The sequence below is a fragment of the Vigna umbellata genome, chromosome 11 (genome assembly GCF_029865625.1).
Source record: "Vigna umbellata cultivar VRB3 chromosome 11, Vumbellata_1.0, whole genome shotgun sequence".
Classification (NCBI taxonomy): domain Eukaryota; kingdom Viridiplantae; phylum Streptophyta; class Magnoliopsida; order Fabales; family Fabaceae; genus Vigna; species Vigna umbellata.
The window spans coordinates 27,991,890-28,010,003 of NC_142175.1; the positions used below are offsets into that span (position 1 = coordinate 27,991,890).

The 18,114-nt window shown below is 34.1% G+C and overlaps 3 protein-coding genes across 7 annotated transcripts; 1 reads left to right on the forward strand and 2 right to left on the reverse strand.

Annotated features, from left to right (window-relative positions):
• Nucleotides 1–1,107: 1,107 nt before the first annotated feature.
• On the reverse strand, nucleotides 1,108–4,056 carry LOC124831536 (serine/arginine-rich splicing factor RS31-like). The gene is made up of 6 exons (XM_047305550.2): nucleotides 3,927–4,056; nucleotides 3,617–3,739; nucleotides 2,283–2,395; nucleotides 1,943–2,166; nucleotides 1,454–1,870; nucleotides 1,108–1,367 (listed from the first exon to the last, which is right to left on the reverse strand). Exons 2-6 carry the CDS (start codon nucleotides 3,720–3,722, stop codon nucleotides 1,337–1,339), a joined length of 891 nt encoding a protein of 296 aa, XP_047161506.1. The 5' UTR covers nucleotides 3,723–3,739; nucleotides 3,927–4,056; the 3' UTR covers nucleotides 1,108–1,336.
• A 5,604-nt stretch (nucleotides 4,057–9,660) lies between these two features.
• On the forward strand, nucleotides 9,661–15,522 carry ECA2 (ER-type Ca2+-ATPase 2). 5 transcript variants are annotated; one of them, XM_088101882.1, is made up of 9 exons: nucleotides 9,661–9,807; nucleotides 9,885–9,980; nucleotides 10,343–11,848; nucleotides 11,947–12,068; nucleotides 12,750–13,028; nucleotides 13,144–13,527; nucleotides 13,967–14,076; nucleotides 14,157–14,385; nucleotides 14,686–15,522. In XM_088101882.1, exons 3-9 carry the CDS (start codon nucleotides 10,363–10,365, stop codon nucleotides 15,244–15,246), a joined length of 3,171 nt encoding a protein of 1,056 aa, XP_087958008.1. In that variant the 5' UTR covers nucleotides 9,661–9,807; nucleotides 9,885–9,980; nucleotides 10,343–10,362; the 3' UTR covers nucleotides 15,247–15,522. The 5 variants fall into 5 exon arrangements, with proteins under 5 accessions (XP_087958008.1, XP_087958007.1, XP_087958006.1 ...); XM_088101881.1 differs by having other exon boundaries at nucleotides 9,885–11,848; XM_088101880.1 differs by having other exon boundaries at nucleotides 9,710–10,066.
• Nucleotides 15,523–15,747: 225 nt separating this feature from the next.
• Nucleotides 15,748–18,060, reverse strand: LOC124831539 (Pentatricopeptide repeat (PPR) superfamily protein). Its single transcript, XM_047305554.2, has 2 exons — nucleotides 16,967–18,060; nucleotides 15,748–16,536 (listed from the first exon to the last, which is right to left on the reverse strand). Exons 1-2 carry the CDS (start codon nucleotides 17,894–17,896, stop codon nucleotides 15,934–15,936), a joined length of 1,533 nt encoding a protein of 510 aa, XP_047161510.2. The 5' UTR covers nucleotides 17,897–18,060; the 3' UTR covers nucleotides 15,748–15,933.
• Between the last annotated feature and the right edge of the window lie 54 nt (nucleotides 18,061–18,114).

The window sequence follows — 18,114 nt, forward strand, 5'->3', positions numbered from 1 at the left end:
ATTTAGGAGTTGAAATTTGAGAAACTTCGACCGAATTATGCGAAATTTTTTCTTATATTACTCTAATTTCAACACTTGCCGAAGGCCGACGGCTAATTATTTGATGTTTTCCCTAGAAGTTTATTAAGACCACATTAAGCAAATAAAAAAGTTCAAACAAGCCTGCCATATAAAAAGTTGACTTTTCGTTTTCACTAGTATGAAATTATTATCTTAACTTTTTAATATATATTTTCATTCTTAAAAAGATATATAAAAACAAAATAAAAACCCATTAGCATTTAAGAGTGACAAAAACAGGCCACAAAAAACCTGTCATTTTTCAATACCTTCAACTCACCCCTTCATTTCCAAATTTAAAATCTAATATTTTTTCTCAAATATAAAATTACACTTAAAAATATCAAACAAAGACCAATAGATCTCTTCTGAGAACGCTAAAATCAAAATCTCAAATAAAAATAAAAAAGGGAAAGAACAAAAAATCACAATTCGTCCCAACCCACATAGGCAAGCCGTCAGACCCAACCTATTTTATCACCCTAATAGCATTTGATGTTGTTTGTTAAGAAAAAGCATAAAAAAAAGGTTATCAAATCGAATAGCGCTTAAATAATATAAACATTTTTTTGATGGATTTAGCTTTTAGAATTGATTCATTACAGAAACATGCAAAGGTAGGGATGCGCATCCAAGACGCGAATAATCAAAGTCGTTACAATTCTACCTTAAATTGAAAATGACTAAAAAGAAGCCAATGCTGGTTACCAAAATTACTACACCAAATAAACCTAAACGAATATCATCCAAGGTTTCGAGCATCTAGCAAATAAGAAATTATTTATACAACTCAGACACCTACTTTTACCAAGTTTTTTTTTTCAGAATTGGGGCAGAATTAGTGTATAGGAGTACTTGATAAAAACAAGAATGAGGTTTCTTCGGCAAAAAGAGGGCATTTAAAATAATGCATATCACCGTAGAATCAGTGCACGAGCGAGTTAGCAAATAACATTTCTTTTAGAGCACAGTTGATTACAGATTAACTGCAAGAGCACACTCATTCACAATAGTGTTAATACTAGGCTACGGAAAGAGACTTTGGGCTGTAGCAAAGCACGATGTCATTGAAAAAATATGCATTAATAATCCCACACTAAACAAGGTCTCGTAGTAGGTCCCTATGGAACCATTGGCACTAATTGCTAGATAAAGACGCAAACCACATTAAACTCAGAAATACCCTTTTACTACATAATGTACCACTTGCTATTCTAACAACTAGAAAGTAACAGTGCCATTGTAGCCTTTCTTCTTACTCTAAAATCGGACATCCTTACGTTCTAGACCTGCGCACTGGAGAACGGCTGCAGATAAAGCAGAATAAATAAGCTGCAAGAGTGAAGAAAAAGAGTGCATGAAAGGTTTAAATTTACTGATAAGAATATAATACCTGCGAAATCTACCATATTCAGGACTCCTTGGCTTCCCAAAATCAGGACTCCTCGGCTTCCCAAAGTCAGGACTCCTCGGCTTCCCAAAGTCAGGACTCCTCGGCTTCACATAATCAGGACTCCTTGGCTTCACATAATCAGGACTCCTGCGCCTGCCATAATCAGGACTCCTGCGCCTGCCATAATCAGGACTTCTGTGTCTGCCATAATCAGGACTCCTCCGCCTGTCAGGTCCACCATTATACCTATCATAGACAGGACTGCGTGGACGACCATAGTCGGGGCTTGGTCGCCTGTGATAAACTGGACTGGGTGATCTATCATAACCTCCTCTCCTGGGACTATCATAATTGTCACCCCTCTCACCATCATCCCTCAAAGCATACTCCACAGACACCACTCTGTCCAGGATCTTACTGCAAGTGTAATGAAACCAAAAAATTAATATTTGTAACTATACTACAAGACAATATAATTCCATTACTAACCTCATATTTGTACACTCTAATGCTTTAGTGGCATCTTCTTGCGTTTCAAACTGCACAAAAGCAAAGTTCCGGCGAATCCGGACGTGAAGAACATTTCCATATGGTTCAAAGTGTTTTTCTATATCCCGAACTCTAGTCCGGATTGGATCAAAGTTAATCACAAACAGGGTTTTTGTTGGCCTCTGGTTTGCCTTTGATCCATCACGATGGCGTCCTCGTTCACCCTGCAATAGAAAAGAATAGGAAAAAGCTTCCATTAAAATCAGGTAAGATACTATTGTTCTTGTGTGCTATCATCAATAAATAAAATCAAAATACAATCATGAAAACATTATCATACCCTAGCCCACTCCACAGATAGCCTCCGCTTTTCATGACCAAATGGAACATTGTCAAGTGCACGAATTGCTTCTTCTGCATCACGCTCATCCTCATAATAGACAAAAGCAAAACCTGAAACAAGGCTAGTATTAGAGGCATAAATGATTATGAAAGACATCAGCATGTTATTCCTCACCAGAAGTACATCAGCCAAACCAGGAAATCATTTTCCCTGTCAGGAACAAAGGAATACAACACCTGAATATATGAGGGCTGATGCACATGAAGCTGTAGAGGCGTTGAATGAGGAACAAAATCATGATTGCAAATAAAGGTTAAATCCAAAATTCAGATCTGAGACTGCTAAGCATGCTTCTCCATTCAGACAGCACAAGTGATTTCAGAAATAGAATGGCATGACTTGACAGAATTTCATTGATCCCCTATTTTCAGATAAGCTATGCATTGCTTAATAAATTGATTGATGATCCCACTAAGAACATTCTGATGGAAATGTCAATGTTGGGAGATGGTGAGGTGAGTGACGAATGATCAGATGAGAAAATGCAGATCAGTGGGTAGAAGGAGAGCAGGCAAGCAAGAAGGTTTTCTTCCAAAAAAAATTTGCAGAGAGGTTGGCAAGCCAAGACAGAAGCTCAGCATGTTTCCCCTTAGTAGAAGTTCCTGCGCCAAAACAAACACTTAAAAACCAGAGGATTTTCTTTCCAGGCACTGCAATTGTGGCTTCCATTTATTTCCTACCAGGCCATAGGAACTACAGATTCAGCCCACAAAAGCAGCCATATGCTCAAATCCAAATTCCAAAACACGGTCGCCCCACCCCATTTAGATGAACGTCTTATTTTGTTAATTTTCTTTAATCACCATAAATAAGTCCTTTGGCTCCCCAATGGAAGCCCAAGGTAAATCCCACAAGCCACACTCTTTGAACCACCTATGAGATCACTACTGAGACCTGGGGTTTAGTCAACCTTAAAGTTCCTCGCCTCTCTCCAAGAAAGTGTTCTGTGGGGAATAGAAACCATTGTCTTTCCCCACAAGCTCAACCTGAGCCACACCCTCTCTTTTACTCATACACTAACTTCACAAAAACAATGACATCTAGCCGATGCCACTGCCTATGGGCAACACAGCACAAAATCAGTTGAACAACTGACAATTCAACATGTCAAATAAAAATTCAATAAGACGACAGGGTAGGGTTTGCTCACAAAAGGTTTAACAAAAAAATAAAATTAATGAAAACAAATTTGTACTTCATCCTCACCATTTACAAGATAAGGGAAACTAATGAAAAAAAAAATGAAACAGATACAACCACGAGTGCTTTACCAGATTTCATGTCCACGCGGTCAATCCTTCCATACTTTGAAAACAATCTTTCAAGCTCCGATTGACGAGTATCGTACTCCAAGTTTCCAGCAAAAATCGGCCTCATCCTCTTTGCTCAAATAGCTTCCAGAATTAAAATCATCAATAAATTAACCCAATATACAGAATCAAGAAGGGTGTAAAACCCACAATGCCCTAAACCCCTTTATCGCTAACCCCACTTAGGTATTTCAAAAGTTTCAGAGGAATCGCAGAGAATTTCTTTACCCAGAAACCCTAATGCAAAAGGTGAGAGAAAGTGAGAGCTTACCTGAAAGAAAAATAAAGGCTTTCGAAATTTTTTGGTGTACAGAAGACCCAGAGTGATAAGTTTAAATATGGTAGGGTAGCCTGTTGAATTGGGTTTAATCCAATTCTCGGTCGTGAGCCCAAAATCAAGAACCCTAATTTCAGTTTTTTCCGTGTGAATATAATTTTAGTTCACTAATATTTAGAGATTTCATTTTTTTTATCTCTAAATGAATATTTGATGGATTTAATTTTTTTTTAAATTATTATTTTTGTACTAATCATTAAGTGATGATATAACTATTATATTGATTATTATGTGATTTTAAGTTTATGTTGGACAAAAGTTTAATATATTTTAAGTTTTGCTTTTTAACATCTAAAATTTGATTGTCACTAATAAGATAATTTTAATTTATTTAATGTTTTATCAAGAAATTTAAAATAATAATATTTAAACATAGAAAACAAAGTTACTTTTTAGATAAAATCATGATTAAAATAAAAAAATTAAGGTTAAATGAGTTTATGATAGATAACTTTTATAATAGAATAAATAATAACAAATTAAGTCATTAATAAGTACAAAACCTTATTAGAAAAAAAAATATGAGAAAAGCTTCATATTATGAAAAAAAAATAAGAAAGTACATAATGATTATATAATGTGCCGATATGTTCCTTTACAATAAAACAACATTCCATCAGAGTCACGAAAACATAAAATAAAATTAAAAAACAAAATCAAGAAATATAAGGACATTAAGTTATGAAAGATAAACAACATTTTGAATAAAACCAAGATCAAATAATTTTCTTGTAGGGTCTAACAATAGATTACATTTATACAAACATTAATTTCCACATAACTAAAGAAAAGTATAATAAAAATAAAATAAAAAGTGTTTTGATATTAATATATGCATAATAATTATAAGCTAGCAAAAGCTCTTTTTTATATTGAAACAGACATGGAGTAAATTGCATAAATGAACAATGTTTCAGTCCTCCCACAAGTTTTAGGATGTCAACATGAAAACATGACTCTAAGAATGTTGTTACAAACAATGACTTCAAAATATACATCCTTCAACAATTATTTTAAGTCATTTATATAAGAAAAACATCAGAAGTAAGAAAAATAGAAGTAGTATGAAGAAGAAATCTGAAGAGACATCATAAACATTACAAGTACTACAATTATAGTTATTAGTTTTATTTTTTAAATGATTAAGTATATGTACATAAAAATTGAATTATAAATCTTTCATGCGTACAGTTTGTAAAGGTTTTGTGTACTTAGCCTATAAGAATTTTAGTGTTGAATGTTGGGAAAAGATGCACTTGAATAGTTAGGGGAAATTTTTACTCTTAATTTACTAATGGTAATAAAATTTGTAGTAATGAAATGCATTTTTATTTGCTTTGGAGAACTAAAATGTTTTTTTTAACTGTATATTTATTACTTGTGGGTTATTTAGTGATATTAATCATTCTAAAAGAACTTAGAAAGTATTTATAAAATTATTATATAATCCATCGAACATTGTGTCTAGTTTATCCATGGTGAAAAGCTTCCTACATATGTTTTAAATATTTTTATTCAAAATTCCTTCCTACTAATTAATTTTAGTCACCCAACAATATATTTTAACCCATTAACCTATTTCTCATTATTTTTAGTTAAAGTTATAAAACAAATTTAAACTAGTTGATCTGTAAGGTTCACCAAAGGTTCATAAAACAGTATGGGGTGTTGCTCCCTCCACCACCACAGCCTTCTCCCTCCACCTCCCCTTTACTATTTTGCCCCTCAGTAAAATTTTATTTTTAGAATTATTGTTTTTAATTTTACTCATTTATAACATATTTCACTGATAACCTACGTAGTTCCTTGTATGAATAAAATATTTTTCTGCAAAGCTCAGTTATCGTGAAAAGAATTATCAAGCAATCTTCCTCTTGCTTTCGGTGCAGTACGTGGTGCAGTGCGTTTGTGGTATAATGTGCTTGTCGTAGTTCATCTCCAGGTACGTAGTCATAATCCTTCCAATAATCCTAAACCCTAAACCCTAAACCCTTCCAATAATCCTTCCAATAATCCTTCCAATAATCTTTCCAATAATCCTTTAACCCTAAAACGTAAAATGAAAACGAAGCCTAAACGGATGACATCCTTCAACGGATGTCAACATCCGTTTAAGGCAAAACGGATGTCGACATCCGTTTCGCCTTAAACGGATGTTGACATCCGTTGAAGGATGTCATCCGTTTAAGCTTTGTTTTAATTTTATGTTTCTGTTATTATTTTATTAGATATTTTAATATTTTGATTTATTATTTTTGAATATCTTTTTAATGTATTTTAATAATGTATATTTATATTAGTTTATATTTAAATATTAAAATATTAAAATAATAAAATAATAAAAATAAAAATTTTAACTTTAAGGATATAATTGGAATTAAAGATAATTGGGGAGGTGGAGGAGAAGGCTGTGGAGGTGGAGGGAGCAACACCCAACAGTATGATAATGTCCCCTGATCCCACCCAACATAAAAAAAAAAAAAAGAGTTTCTTCATGCACCTCTATACATTTCAACCTACACCACCATAGAATTGTGAAATGATCTATTTGTCCTTATCTTCTTCCTTCCATCTTCTTTCTTCTCCACTAGTGCACCCTTCACCGTTTTCTTCCTCCAGCAACACACCCATTTATGTTGTTTTTCATTTTCTTCTTCTTATTAAAAAATATATTTTAAATTGTGCAATCAAGAATACATTTTATTTCATAATATATAATTCATAATAAAAAAAAAGTTGTATTCAAAATTGTATATTATGAAATATCTTTGGATTGTACATTCCAACACTCAAAATGAAAAACTAAGAGATAAAATTGGAAGGTATATGAAGATGTATGATAAATTAAAAAAAATACCTTCGTTAAAAAAATTAACCAACAAAAACATACCTCTTACCATAATCCAATCTACAGTCATAATGACACTAATATCACTTCATCCAACCCAACCTAGTTAAAAAATCAAAATAAAATAATTTCTTTTCATTTTTTTTATAATTTAATTTAGGTTTATAAACTGTGTTTGTTTGTTTCTTCTTATATTTGTTTTCAAAAACCAATTCTACCAGTTGTACCTTATCATAAGGAATTTTGTATTATATTAAAATCAAAAAAATATTTTAATTTTAATCACATAATTATCACCTTAAACTGAAGTTGAAAGACTAAGAGTGACACTTAATAAAAAAACCAATATCACTTTTTATATTTGTTTTCAAAAATCAATTCTACCAGTTTTACGTTATCATAAGTAATTTTGTATTATATTAAAATAAAAAAAGACTAAGAGTAACACTTAATAAAAAAATAAATAAAACAATGACACATGTTCATTGTATGATATAAGTAGAATATATTACAATGAACAATGACATATGTTCATTGTGTGTTCATTGTCCAATTTTTATGCTAATAACATCTATTTAATTTATCATTATCATTTAGTCATAACCAACACTTTACTCTTCTATTTAATTTGTTATTTTTCTTTCATAAAAACCTAATTTATCACAACTTTACTATATTATAGTGTGTTTTTTTTTTCTAGGAAACTTAATGGAATGTAAAAAAAGTGAAGAAATTAATGTACAAAAACACGAGACAAAAAACAATATATATTTTTCTTGAAAACTCTGAAAGTAGCAAAATTCAACAGAATCAAATATCTAATTGGTTAAAATGATTAAATAATTAATATTAAAACATTAAAACAATAAATAAAACAAAATTATTTTATTTAAATTTTGATAATTAATTTTAATATATTTTATATTAAATTATTTTAAAATTTAATTTTATATTTTAGTATTTAAATATACTAATATATCAGTCAAAACTTTCATAAATTAAACTTCCCATCTTTTTACTTTTTCTATTATTTTCTCTTTAATATAAATGAGATTAAATATGTTTTAATACTTAAATTTAAACATCAGATTAGAATTATTTTAATCTTTAAGATTTAACAATTAATAAATATAATCTCTCACTTCAACAATATTAGTTTTGTGTTAATATGTTAACCAATATTTCAAAATAATATTTAAATATGTGTATAAATAATTCAAATATAAAAGTTCAAGTTGAAGTTTAAAAACTAGTATCATATTTAATCTAGAAATAGTACTATTTGTTTCTTTAAAGTCATCCATTTCTACTTTCTCAAATAAACAAAACATTGGAGTTGTTTTGGAAGACATTGGAGTTCAGGTATGCATACTTTCCTTGTGGTGATAAAAGTCAATGAAACTTATTTTAGTTTCTAACGTTAAGAATACACGATGACAGAGACAAGTGTGGTTGGTGATCTTTGTAAAATGCAAAGCACGAAACATCATCATGGATAGAAAAGGAAGGAGGAAATTACATGGAAGCTTCCACACTCAGAAAGTCTTATATCTGACAATTAGGTTTGGTATGACCAAACCAGGTTGTTGGGAAAAACAAAAAAAAAAGAACGTTAAAAAGAAGAAAAAGCACAGAAAAAGAAGAGGCTTTTATTATGTTGGTTCAGTTTGTTTTGGGTACAATGTGAGGTACTAATTTTGAATCCAGAAATAATACTTTCACATTCATCAATATTTTATATTTATTTGACATTATTTTTTTTAATTTTTTTTAAATATAAAAATTTATTTTTTAATGATATTTTATAAAACCTATAAAGCTGTCACTGATTATAATTACAGTGCAGTTGCCACTTGTCATAATTATGACATTAACACCTGGCCAACACCCTACCACTCAGTCTCTTTAAAGTATAACAGATAATATAATTGCATCCAAAAAAGCTTTTCATTTTTGTTTTTCACGTTTCAAGCTATCTTTCAAGTTACTTTGATTTAGATCTTCAACATTAGGAACCTAAAATTTTACATCGATTTAGATTATTACTTCAAATACAATTAAATTTTAGAATAGTTATTCCAAATAGCAATGTTCCTAAAATATCTATAGATAAATATCTTATCTTGTAAAAAATTATTATTAAATTTTATTATACTTTTAATATATTATAATATAATAGTTTATAATTAAATTTTATATAATAATAATTTTTAAAATATAATACTTAATTATTTTTAAATGACAAAATCTGTTTTTTTATTCAGAGTATTTTCCTAATACATAAGGATGAGACTAAACTCTTATAAATTTTAAGAGTGAATCTAAAAAATAAAACAGAATAAAAACAACCTATACATTTGAGAAAGTTAAGGGTGTTGTGTGGTTGTCGTTGGGTTTCCCACTACCTGCAGACACTGCGTTTATTCACCAACCTTTCCCTCACCTTAGACATTATTGTTCTTTTGAATTTTTTAATGATAGTATTGTTCGCTGATCTTTAACTGTTAATATTATCTTTGTTTTCAATCAATATTCTCATTTATGATATCTTTGACGAATCAGTAAGCAACAGAGCTGTTCGCTAGTATGAGTGCTACACAAAATATGCATCCAAGTATAATTATAATAGCAAATAATGGATTTAAAGCAGAGTGTTATTGTATGGAATCAAATACAGAGACAGACAAATTTCAAAATGTGGAACGTTGCAGTTAATAAATGCCGTTTTTATTTACAATTAATAAATACTGTTAAGCAAAGTCAAAAGCAGAAAGTGGGTTTGTGCAGTTCATTCCAACTCACATACCCCTTTAGAAAATTCTAAAGTAACTGACTGGACTTGAGCACTGGCTATAAATTATATTGGAAAGAAGAAGAATTTTTTAGGCATCAGATTCTAAAATTCTCTTTCAGAGATGGGAGTTTCCTAACCCCACAACACCACATAACAAGACAATTTATCCAAAGGTGTGTTCAAAGACAAGACTAATTGACCAGTTACCAGTCCTCAGTCGTTTTAACAACTTCTGTTTCTTGGACGACAGGATTTTCATCCCCCAGTACCTTTGGAAAATTCCAGGCCTTAGCTTTGCTTGGTTTCCAAGCCAAGACAATTCAACGTTTATCTGCTTCTTGTAATGGTACAAAATTTACTTTTTTCATCTGTTACTTAACCAAACATCTTGCTTCACCATGCACTTTATGCTCTGTGTGTGAGAGAGATAAGGTATGCAATTTGTCTTGATTTGATGCTCTCAAAATGTTTTTCATGTACCATAATGCCCTCATAATATGTCTTCTCCAAGCACTTTGTCAGTTTACTACCTGAAAAAACAGGAAATGCTTTTTTTTTTTTCCTTCATGTGGTTTTGTCCAAATTGACATGGTTGAGATTGTTTTGTAGTTTTTACCATCTATTTAGGGAATACCTTATTGTGTGTGATTTTTTAATACGATGTAGGACATGGTTTCGTTTTGTTACATTTTTAATGTATAATTTCAGTGGTGAATTTGGACAAGCTCATGAAGGTTCCAATGGAGGAAAAACCATTCCCTGCATGGTCATGGTCTGTTGAACAGTGTTTGAAAGAGTATGGAGTGAAACTGGACAAAGGTCTGAGTACTCATGAGGTTCAGAAGCTGCGCGAGAAGTATGGTTGGAATGAGTTAGCAAAGGAGAAAGGGAAGCCGTTGTGGGAACTAGTGTTGGAACAATTTGATGACATGCTGGTTAAGATACTTTTGGCTGCAGCCTTCTTATCATTTCTTTTGGCTTATTTTCACGGAAGTGACTCTGGGAAGTCTGGATTTGATGCATATGTGGAGCCACTTGTGATCATTTTGATTTTGGTCCTTAATGCCATTGTTGGAGTTTGGCAAGAGAACAATGCTGAGAAGGCTCTTGAAGCCCTCAAAGAGTTGCAGAGCGAGTCTGGGAAAGTGTTAAGGGATGGCTATTTTGTGCCTGATTTGCCTGCTAGAGAGCTTATTCCTGGTGATATTGTGGAGTTGAATGTTGGAGATAAGGTCCCTGCTGATATGAGAGTTGCGGCTTTGAAAACCTCAACATTGAGGGTTGAACAAAGTTCTTTAACTGGAGAAGCAATGCCAGTTCTCAAGGGGACAAGTCCTGTTTTCTTGGAAGACTGTGAGTTGCAGGCTAAAGAAAACATGGTATTTGCAGGCACCACTGTTGTCAATGGGAGTTGTGTGTGTATCGTTATCACCACAGGAATGGACACTGAAATTGGAAAGATACAGAAGCAGATACACGAGGCTTCTCAAGAGGACAGTGACACCCCTTTGAAGAAGAAGCTGGATGAGTTTGGTAACAGGCTTACCACTGCGATTGGTCTAGTTTGTCTCATTGTTTGGGCTATCAACTACAAGAATTTCATTTCTTGGGATGTTGTGGATGGATGGCCCTCAAACGTAAAATTTTCATTCCAAAAGTGTACCTACTATTTCAAAATTGCCGTTGCCCTTGCAGTGGCTGCAATCCCTGAAGGCCTTCCTGCTGTTATCACAACTTGTTTAGCACTCGGTACACGGAAAATGGCTCAAAAGAATGCAATTGTGAGAAAGCTTCCAAGTGTGGAAACTTTGGGATGTACTACTGTGATATGCTCAGACAAAACTGGCACTTTGACAACAAATCAGATGGCTGTGACACAGTTCTTTACTTTGGGAGGGAAAACCACTGCTTCTCGACTCATTAGTGTTGAAGGCACAACTTATGATCCCAAAGATGGGGGAATTGTTGATTGGGGATGCTACAACATGGATGCTAATTTGCAAGTCATGGCTGAAATATGTGCTGTTTGTAATGATGCTGGGATTTACTTTGATGGTCGCCTTTTTAGAGCCACAGGTTTGCCTACCGAAGCTGCTCTCAAAGTGTTGGTTGAAAAGATGGGAGTTCCAGATGTGAAGTCAAGGAGCAAAACTTGTGATAATGCACAACTTGCTGCAAACAACTTGATGGATGTCAACACTGTGGTGAAGTTAGGTTAGCAAATGGACTCAACTTTATGAAAGGTGAATAAACTGTCGAAGTGCTGTAGTGCCATGAGTGTGACAAGGTATTATTTATTTTTTGTTGTACAGGATGTTGTGAGTGGTGGAATAAAAGATCCAAAAGGGTAGCTACATTGGAGTTTGATCGCATTCGGAAGTCAATGAGTGTTATTGTTCGTGAACCAAATGGTCAAAATCGGCTTCTTGTCAAGGTGACTTCATCTGATGCTTTATCACCGCTTTGGCTTTTATCAAAAAAAGAAAAATGATCAACAGTTGTTTGACCTGAAGCTTATCACTATGCACCGGAAGTTGTATTCTTAAAGACAAAAATGTACTAAAGTGACTCAAAATATGATCTTTCAGGATTTTAGCATGTTTTACTAAAATAAGTAGAGATGACAAGTAAAATTTACTAACACTGGTAGAAATGGCAAGGTTAACTTGATTTGACTATATTTCCAAGTTGGGCAGAAAGGGGCCCAAAGGGATTTGTGTGTGATGCTGAGCCTGATTTTTGAATTCTTATGATTCAAATTTTGACAGGATCTTTCTTGTCTCTTGTGTCATACATTTTTTAATGATTATTACTTTCTTTGCGTGAGGCTAGTATGCTATCTTTACTTTTCTTTCTTATATTTTCAATTCTCGAAGTCACATTTTCAGTTTTCACTGACATTATGCCTTTTGATTTTGTCTCACCAATTCTTAAATTGTGGGGTATGTTTCAATAGGTAGAAATATTATCTTTATCTAAGCTATAATGGTAAATTGTCTCCTTGTGTAAATTGATAATTGTTTCGGTATTCTCTATTCACAAACTGTGACCTTTTCTTTTAGTGTCTGGTTTCATCTACTGCTGCTTTTTGAATTTTTAAGTTGCCGAATCACAGGGTGCTGTTGAGAGTTTACTGGAGCGTAGTTCACACGTCCAACTTGCTGATGGATCTCTGGTTCCAATAGATAACCAATGTAGAGAACTACTTCTTCAAAGACTCCAGGAGATGAGTTCGAAGGGATTGCGTTGCTTGGGTTTTTCATACAAAGATGAATTGGGAGAATTTTCAGACTATTATGCTGATACTCATCCTGCTCACAAGAAGTTGCTTGATCCAACTTACTATTCATCCATTGAAAGTGATCTAATTTTTGTTGGCATTGTTGGCTTAAGAGTAAGTTTGTATCATATCCTTAGCTATGGATCAATCAATGAATCAATCATCACTCTTTTGTCATGCAACTTTGAGGACATCCATTTAGTTCACAATAATTGTCTTGATCATTCAGGATCCTCCTCGTGAGGAAGTTCACAAAGCAATCGAGGATTGTAAGGAAGCTGGCATTAGAGTTATGGTAATAACTGGAGATAATAAGTCAACAGCAGAGGCTATTTGTAGAGAAATCAGATTGTTCTCTGAAGATGAGGATCTCAAAGGGCAAAGTTTGACCGGTAAGGAATTCATCACTCTTCCTCATTCAGAACAAGTTAAAATATTGTTGAGACCTGGAGGAAAGGTTTTCTCCCGAGCTGAACCTAGACACAAGCAAGAAATTGTTAGACTACTGAAGGAAATGGGGGAGATCGTTGCAATGACTGGAGATGGTGTGAATGATGCACCTGCACTTAAGCTAGCCGACATAGGGATTGCCATGGGCATAGCTGGGACAGAGGTAACACAACTTTTGCTTTAGTGGAGTGCAACTTTGTTTTATGTCAATGTCATCTGATAGGCCTACGTTTCTTTCCTTTTTTCTGGTGTGGCATTGAATTTATGTGAGTATTGTCATAATTGGTTGGAATTTATATTGACCTGAATAAAACTTAGATACAATTCTGTAGGTATTTTTGGTACTGTTTTTCAATTAAAGTTGAAGTTTCATCTCCGTAATTAGTGTAAACAGGGTATGTATTAAATGTGAACATAGATTATGGAGGTGAAATTCTAGTTCTAATCGGATAAAAACATAGTATATAAGGTCTTTCCAATTTCTATTCTTTAGAAACATAAGCATGAAATGTGAACCGTACATTGAATAAAAACAAGTTGAGATGAGACGTGTCTTCTTGAACTTTTAGCATTCTGAGTACGTTTCCTACTAAACCCTGCAGGTTGCAAAAGAAGCATCAGATATGGTGCTTGCAGATGACAATTTTAGTACCATAGTTTCAGCTGTAGCTGAGGGTCGTTCTATTTATAATAACATGAAGTCATTTATAAGGTATGCCATTTCTCTTGGTATTTCATCTTAAATTTGATTTAATCTACAGTAGTCCTTCACATTTGTTCAATCTTCTTCAGGTACATGATATCATCCAATGTTGGGGAAGTAATATCCATATTCTTGACAGCTGCATTGGGGATCCCAGAATGCATGATACCAGTGCAACTTCTATGGGTGAATTTGGTTACTGATGGTCCACCTGCAACAGCTCTTGGTTTTAACCCTGCTGATGTTGATATCATGCAGAAGCCACCTCGCAGAAGTGATGATGCATTAATAAGTTCTTGGGTTCTTTTCCGTTATCTGGTAAATTTTTCTTCAGTCTCTTCAATTTAACAAACAACTTTGCATATTAATCCTCAAGTCTATTCTCATTCTGTACAACACTTATCTGCAATTCCTTAAATGCTTTTTGCGTGTTGATCTTAAATCAGAATTTGAGTTCCTGACCTTAAATACAAACGTTTGCAATACATATCATTGAGATAAAACTTTAATTCTATTTAAAGATTAATACCAAATTCATCTAACGAATTACATCTAACATAGTTTAATTTAATTTAAACTGCGTTTATCACACTGTAACCAAACTAATGCTCATTTCAGGTAATTGGTTCCTATGTGGGACTAGCAACAGTTGGCATTTTTGTTTTGTGGTACACTCAAGCATCTTTTCTTGGAATCAATCTTGTGAGTGATGGTCACACAATTATAGAATTCTCCCAACTTCGAAACTGGGGGGAGTGTCCCTCATGGTCTAATTTCACTGTTGCTCCATTTAATGTTGGAGGAGGTCGCTTGATCACCTTTTCAAATCCTTGTGACTATTTCTCAGTTGGCAAAGTAAAGGCCATGACTCTCTCTCTCTCAGTCTTGGTGGCAATTGAGATGTTTAACTCTTTGAATGCCCTCTCAGAAGATAATAGCTTGAGGAAACTACCACCTTGGAGGAACCCTTGGCTTTTGGTAGCCATGTCAATATCATTTGGACTCCATTGCCTCATACTCTACACCCCATTCCTTGCAGAAGTGTTTGGAGTTATTCCTCTTACTTTTAATGAGTGGTTTATGGTCCTTTTAATATCAGCACCTGTTATTCTTATTGACGAGATTCTGAAGTTAGTAGCGAGAAGTCAAAGGAGGTTGACAAAAGAGAAAAAGGCATGAAGTCTTGGGTACATGACCACTATAGAAAGCAATAAGACCAGATGAAGATTGGATGATAAATGACGTGTCAATCCAAATTCTTTGATACATTTATTTTTCTGACTTTAGGGAAATTACAGTTTCATTAGTTTCTGGTACGAAATTTGTCACTATTTATGATCATTGCAGTAAATATATTGTATAAACATTTTGTTCAATTGCTCTTTTACTTTTTTCCTTTGAGAAAAATCTAAATGCTGACTCAAAGGAAAAAAATAAAAAAGGAAGTTCTATCTATGTTTTGGTGTTCAACACTACAAGTAATATATTAAAAAGTTTTAGCCTTTTTAGCACAATTCCTGCAAGTGATGCCTTCAGGAAAAATGCATATTTTTGTAGGTTAGCATAATACCTAATGATGGTCACAATACAAGTCAGGGATTAAATTGATGGATCGTTAACACTAGGAACTAAAATGATATATGGGTGCTAATTTCAATGATTAAAATTTGTTTTTCAGAATACTAAAATAATCAATTATTATAATTTTAAAACTAATTTTACAGTCTACACTTTTTTTATACCCATTTGCGTGCTAGTATTAAAAATTGCTTACATGTAAAGACGTTTGGTTGGCCGAAATGTGAATGGAGGAAAATTTCAGGGTTGCACCTTTGCCATATCCACTATGAATCGAACTCTTTATGGTTAGTTGCTAAAATCAAGATCCAAATGATATTCAAATGCACTTCTATTAAGATTTATCATTTCATAAACTCCATCAAGCAACGCAACAATTTCGTTGCTTTTAGGATGTGATCTATCTTCCACAATGAACTTATGCAGTTGACCTCCCTCTTCAATGAAACTATGTCCTGCTGACTTTGTAATTTGGCTGCCCTTCATGACTTTCCTGAGCTTTGCAACTCCATCCCATTGGCCAGCTGATGCATATATGTTGGAAAGAATAACATAGTTCCCAGGATTCCAAGGCTCAAGTACAAATAGAGACTCAGCCGCAATCTCAGCCAGTTCCACATTACCGTGGAAGCTGCAAGCTCCCAACAAAGCCCCCCACATCATTGAGTCTGGTTTCATGGGCATACTTTGAATTACCTCATAGGCTTCTCTCAATTGCCCGGCACGGCCTAGAAGATCAACCATGCATCCATAGTGCTCTAGTTTGGGAATAATGTAGAAGGATGTGGTCATTGACTTGAAGATATGTCTGCCTTTTTCAACCATGCCTCCATGAGTGCATGCCAAGAGGAGCCCAACAAATGTCACATCATCAGGTGAAGTTCCTTCCCCCTGGCATCATCAGTGACACAGACACATAATTAGAATCATTTGCAACTTCTCAAGGCTGAAAACCACTGCATGGCTTTTTGGAACTGTGTGCGTAAGTGGATTCACATAAAATAATTTCGGTATCACATTGAAATACGAATTGATGTGATTTTAAAGTAAATGTTCAAATGTTTGGTTCAGCGTTATAAAATGATTCTGAGTCCACAGTTTATTTTGAATTGAAACAAATTACCGTATTTTTTCTTTTTTTGCATTAGAAAAACAAATTTATACTGGCTTTTACAGTAAGTACAACATTACCAGTTGCATCTTTCACGTCATTGCAAATTTGTTTCATTCACAGTTCCAAACACACGGTGCCTTAAAATGGTTTACCATTAATATGATATCTGTAAAGGAAATAAAGAAGAAATCCGGCCAAGCTGCTTACCAGCATTTGATCATAAAGCTCAAAGGCCTTGCAACATTGTCCATGGACAGCCAAACCCATGATCATTGAATTCCAAGAGCACAAGTTTCTGAACCTGCCAATCTCATTGAACACCCGCCAAGCAACATCAATCTTACCACATTTTGCATACATCTCCAATACAGCATTGCTCACATATAAATTCTTAAAGAACCCATTCTTCCTTGCGTATGCTTCAACCCTCTGCCCAATCTCCAATGCTCCAAGATTTGAACAAGCTGGCAAAATGCTTGCCAAGGTTACTTCATTGGGCACGATGCCTTTCTCCTTCTCCATCTTCAGGAACAACCCCAAAGCCTCACCAAACCGTTTGTTTCGTGAGTAACCAGATATCATGGTGGTCCATGACACCAAATTCCTTTTAGGCATCAATCCAAACAACTCTAACGCTCCCTCCATATCACCAAATTTTGCATACCCATACATTATAGCATTCCATGTGGGCACCCCTCTTACAGGCATTTCATCAAACAATTGGCGGGCCAGTCCCAACATGCCCACTTTGGAATACATATCAAGCAAAGAAGTGGCTGCAAAGAGGTCAGGTTCAAAGCCTGATTTGGTGAAATGGGTATGGAGCATTTGGCCAAGGGAATGGGAAGATAGGGAAGTGCATGCAGAGAAGAGGAAGTTGAAAGTGTGTTGGTTTGGTGCGAAGCCATGAAGGCGCATTTGGTAGTAAAGGGAGAAACATTGATGCTGGTGTTGGGGATGGGAGGAATAGGCTTGAATGAGCTTATTGTAGAGAAAAAGGGTCGGCTTTGGGGAATGATGCAACACCGTGTGTGCATAGTGAAGGTTTGGGATTTCAAGTAACTTCTCAATGAGGATTTTGGTTTGGTCTATGCCATTTCTTAGAGTGTAACCATGGATTTGCTTCACTTGCCTCATAACATCACAAAACTTTTTGTGGGTTTGAGTCCTTCAAATGTTGTACACTTGAAGTTATGTGTTGTCTCAGATAATGTCACTTCTAAAGACAGTTTGGTTGGTTTACAAAAGCAAGGGTCAAAATTCATTTTTGAGAGTGTTCAGGTTTCTAACGGTTAATGGGATTAGCCATAGCTTTAAATTAGGGTTAAAAAGAGTGTAATGGTTTTTTAAAAATA

Coding starts and splice junctions, on each gene's coding strand:
- LOC124831536 (XM_047305550.2), bottom strand. CDS start 3,722: ATGAGGCCGATTTTTGCTGGAAACTTGGAGTACGATACTCGTCAATCG. Junction 1,871..1,942: donor TTAGAGTGTACAAATATGAG/GTTAGTAATGGA, acceptor TTACACTTGCAG/TAAGATCCTGGACAGAGTGG. Junction 1,368..1,453: donor GAATATGGTAGATTTCGCAG/GTATTATATTCT, acceptor CTTTATCTGCAG/CCGTTCTCCAGTGCGCAGGT.
- ECA2 (XM_088101881.1), top strand. CDS start 10,363: ATGAAGGTTCCAATGGAGGAAAAACCATTCCCTGCATGGTCATGGTCT. Junction 13,528..13,966: donor TGGGCATAGCTGGGACAGAG/GTAACACAACTT, acceptor TAAACCCTGCAG/GTTGCAAAAGAAGCATCAGA. Junction 14,077..14,156: donor AACATGAAGTCATTTATAAG/GTATGCCATTTC, acceptor AATCTTCTTCAG/GTACATGATATCATCCAATG.
- LOC124831539 (XM_047305554.2), bottom strand. CDS start 17,896: ATGAGGCAAGTGAAGCAAATCCATGGTTACACTCTAAGAAATGGCATA. Junction 16,537..16,966: donor AGCTTTATGATCAAATGCTG/GTAAGCAGCTTG, acceptor TGATGATGCCAG/GGGGAAGGAACTTCACCTGA.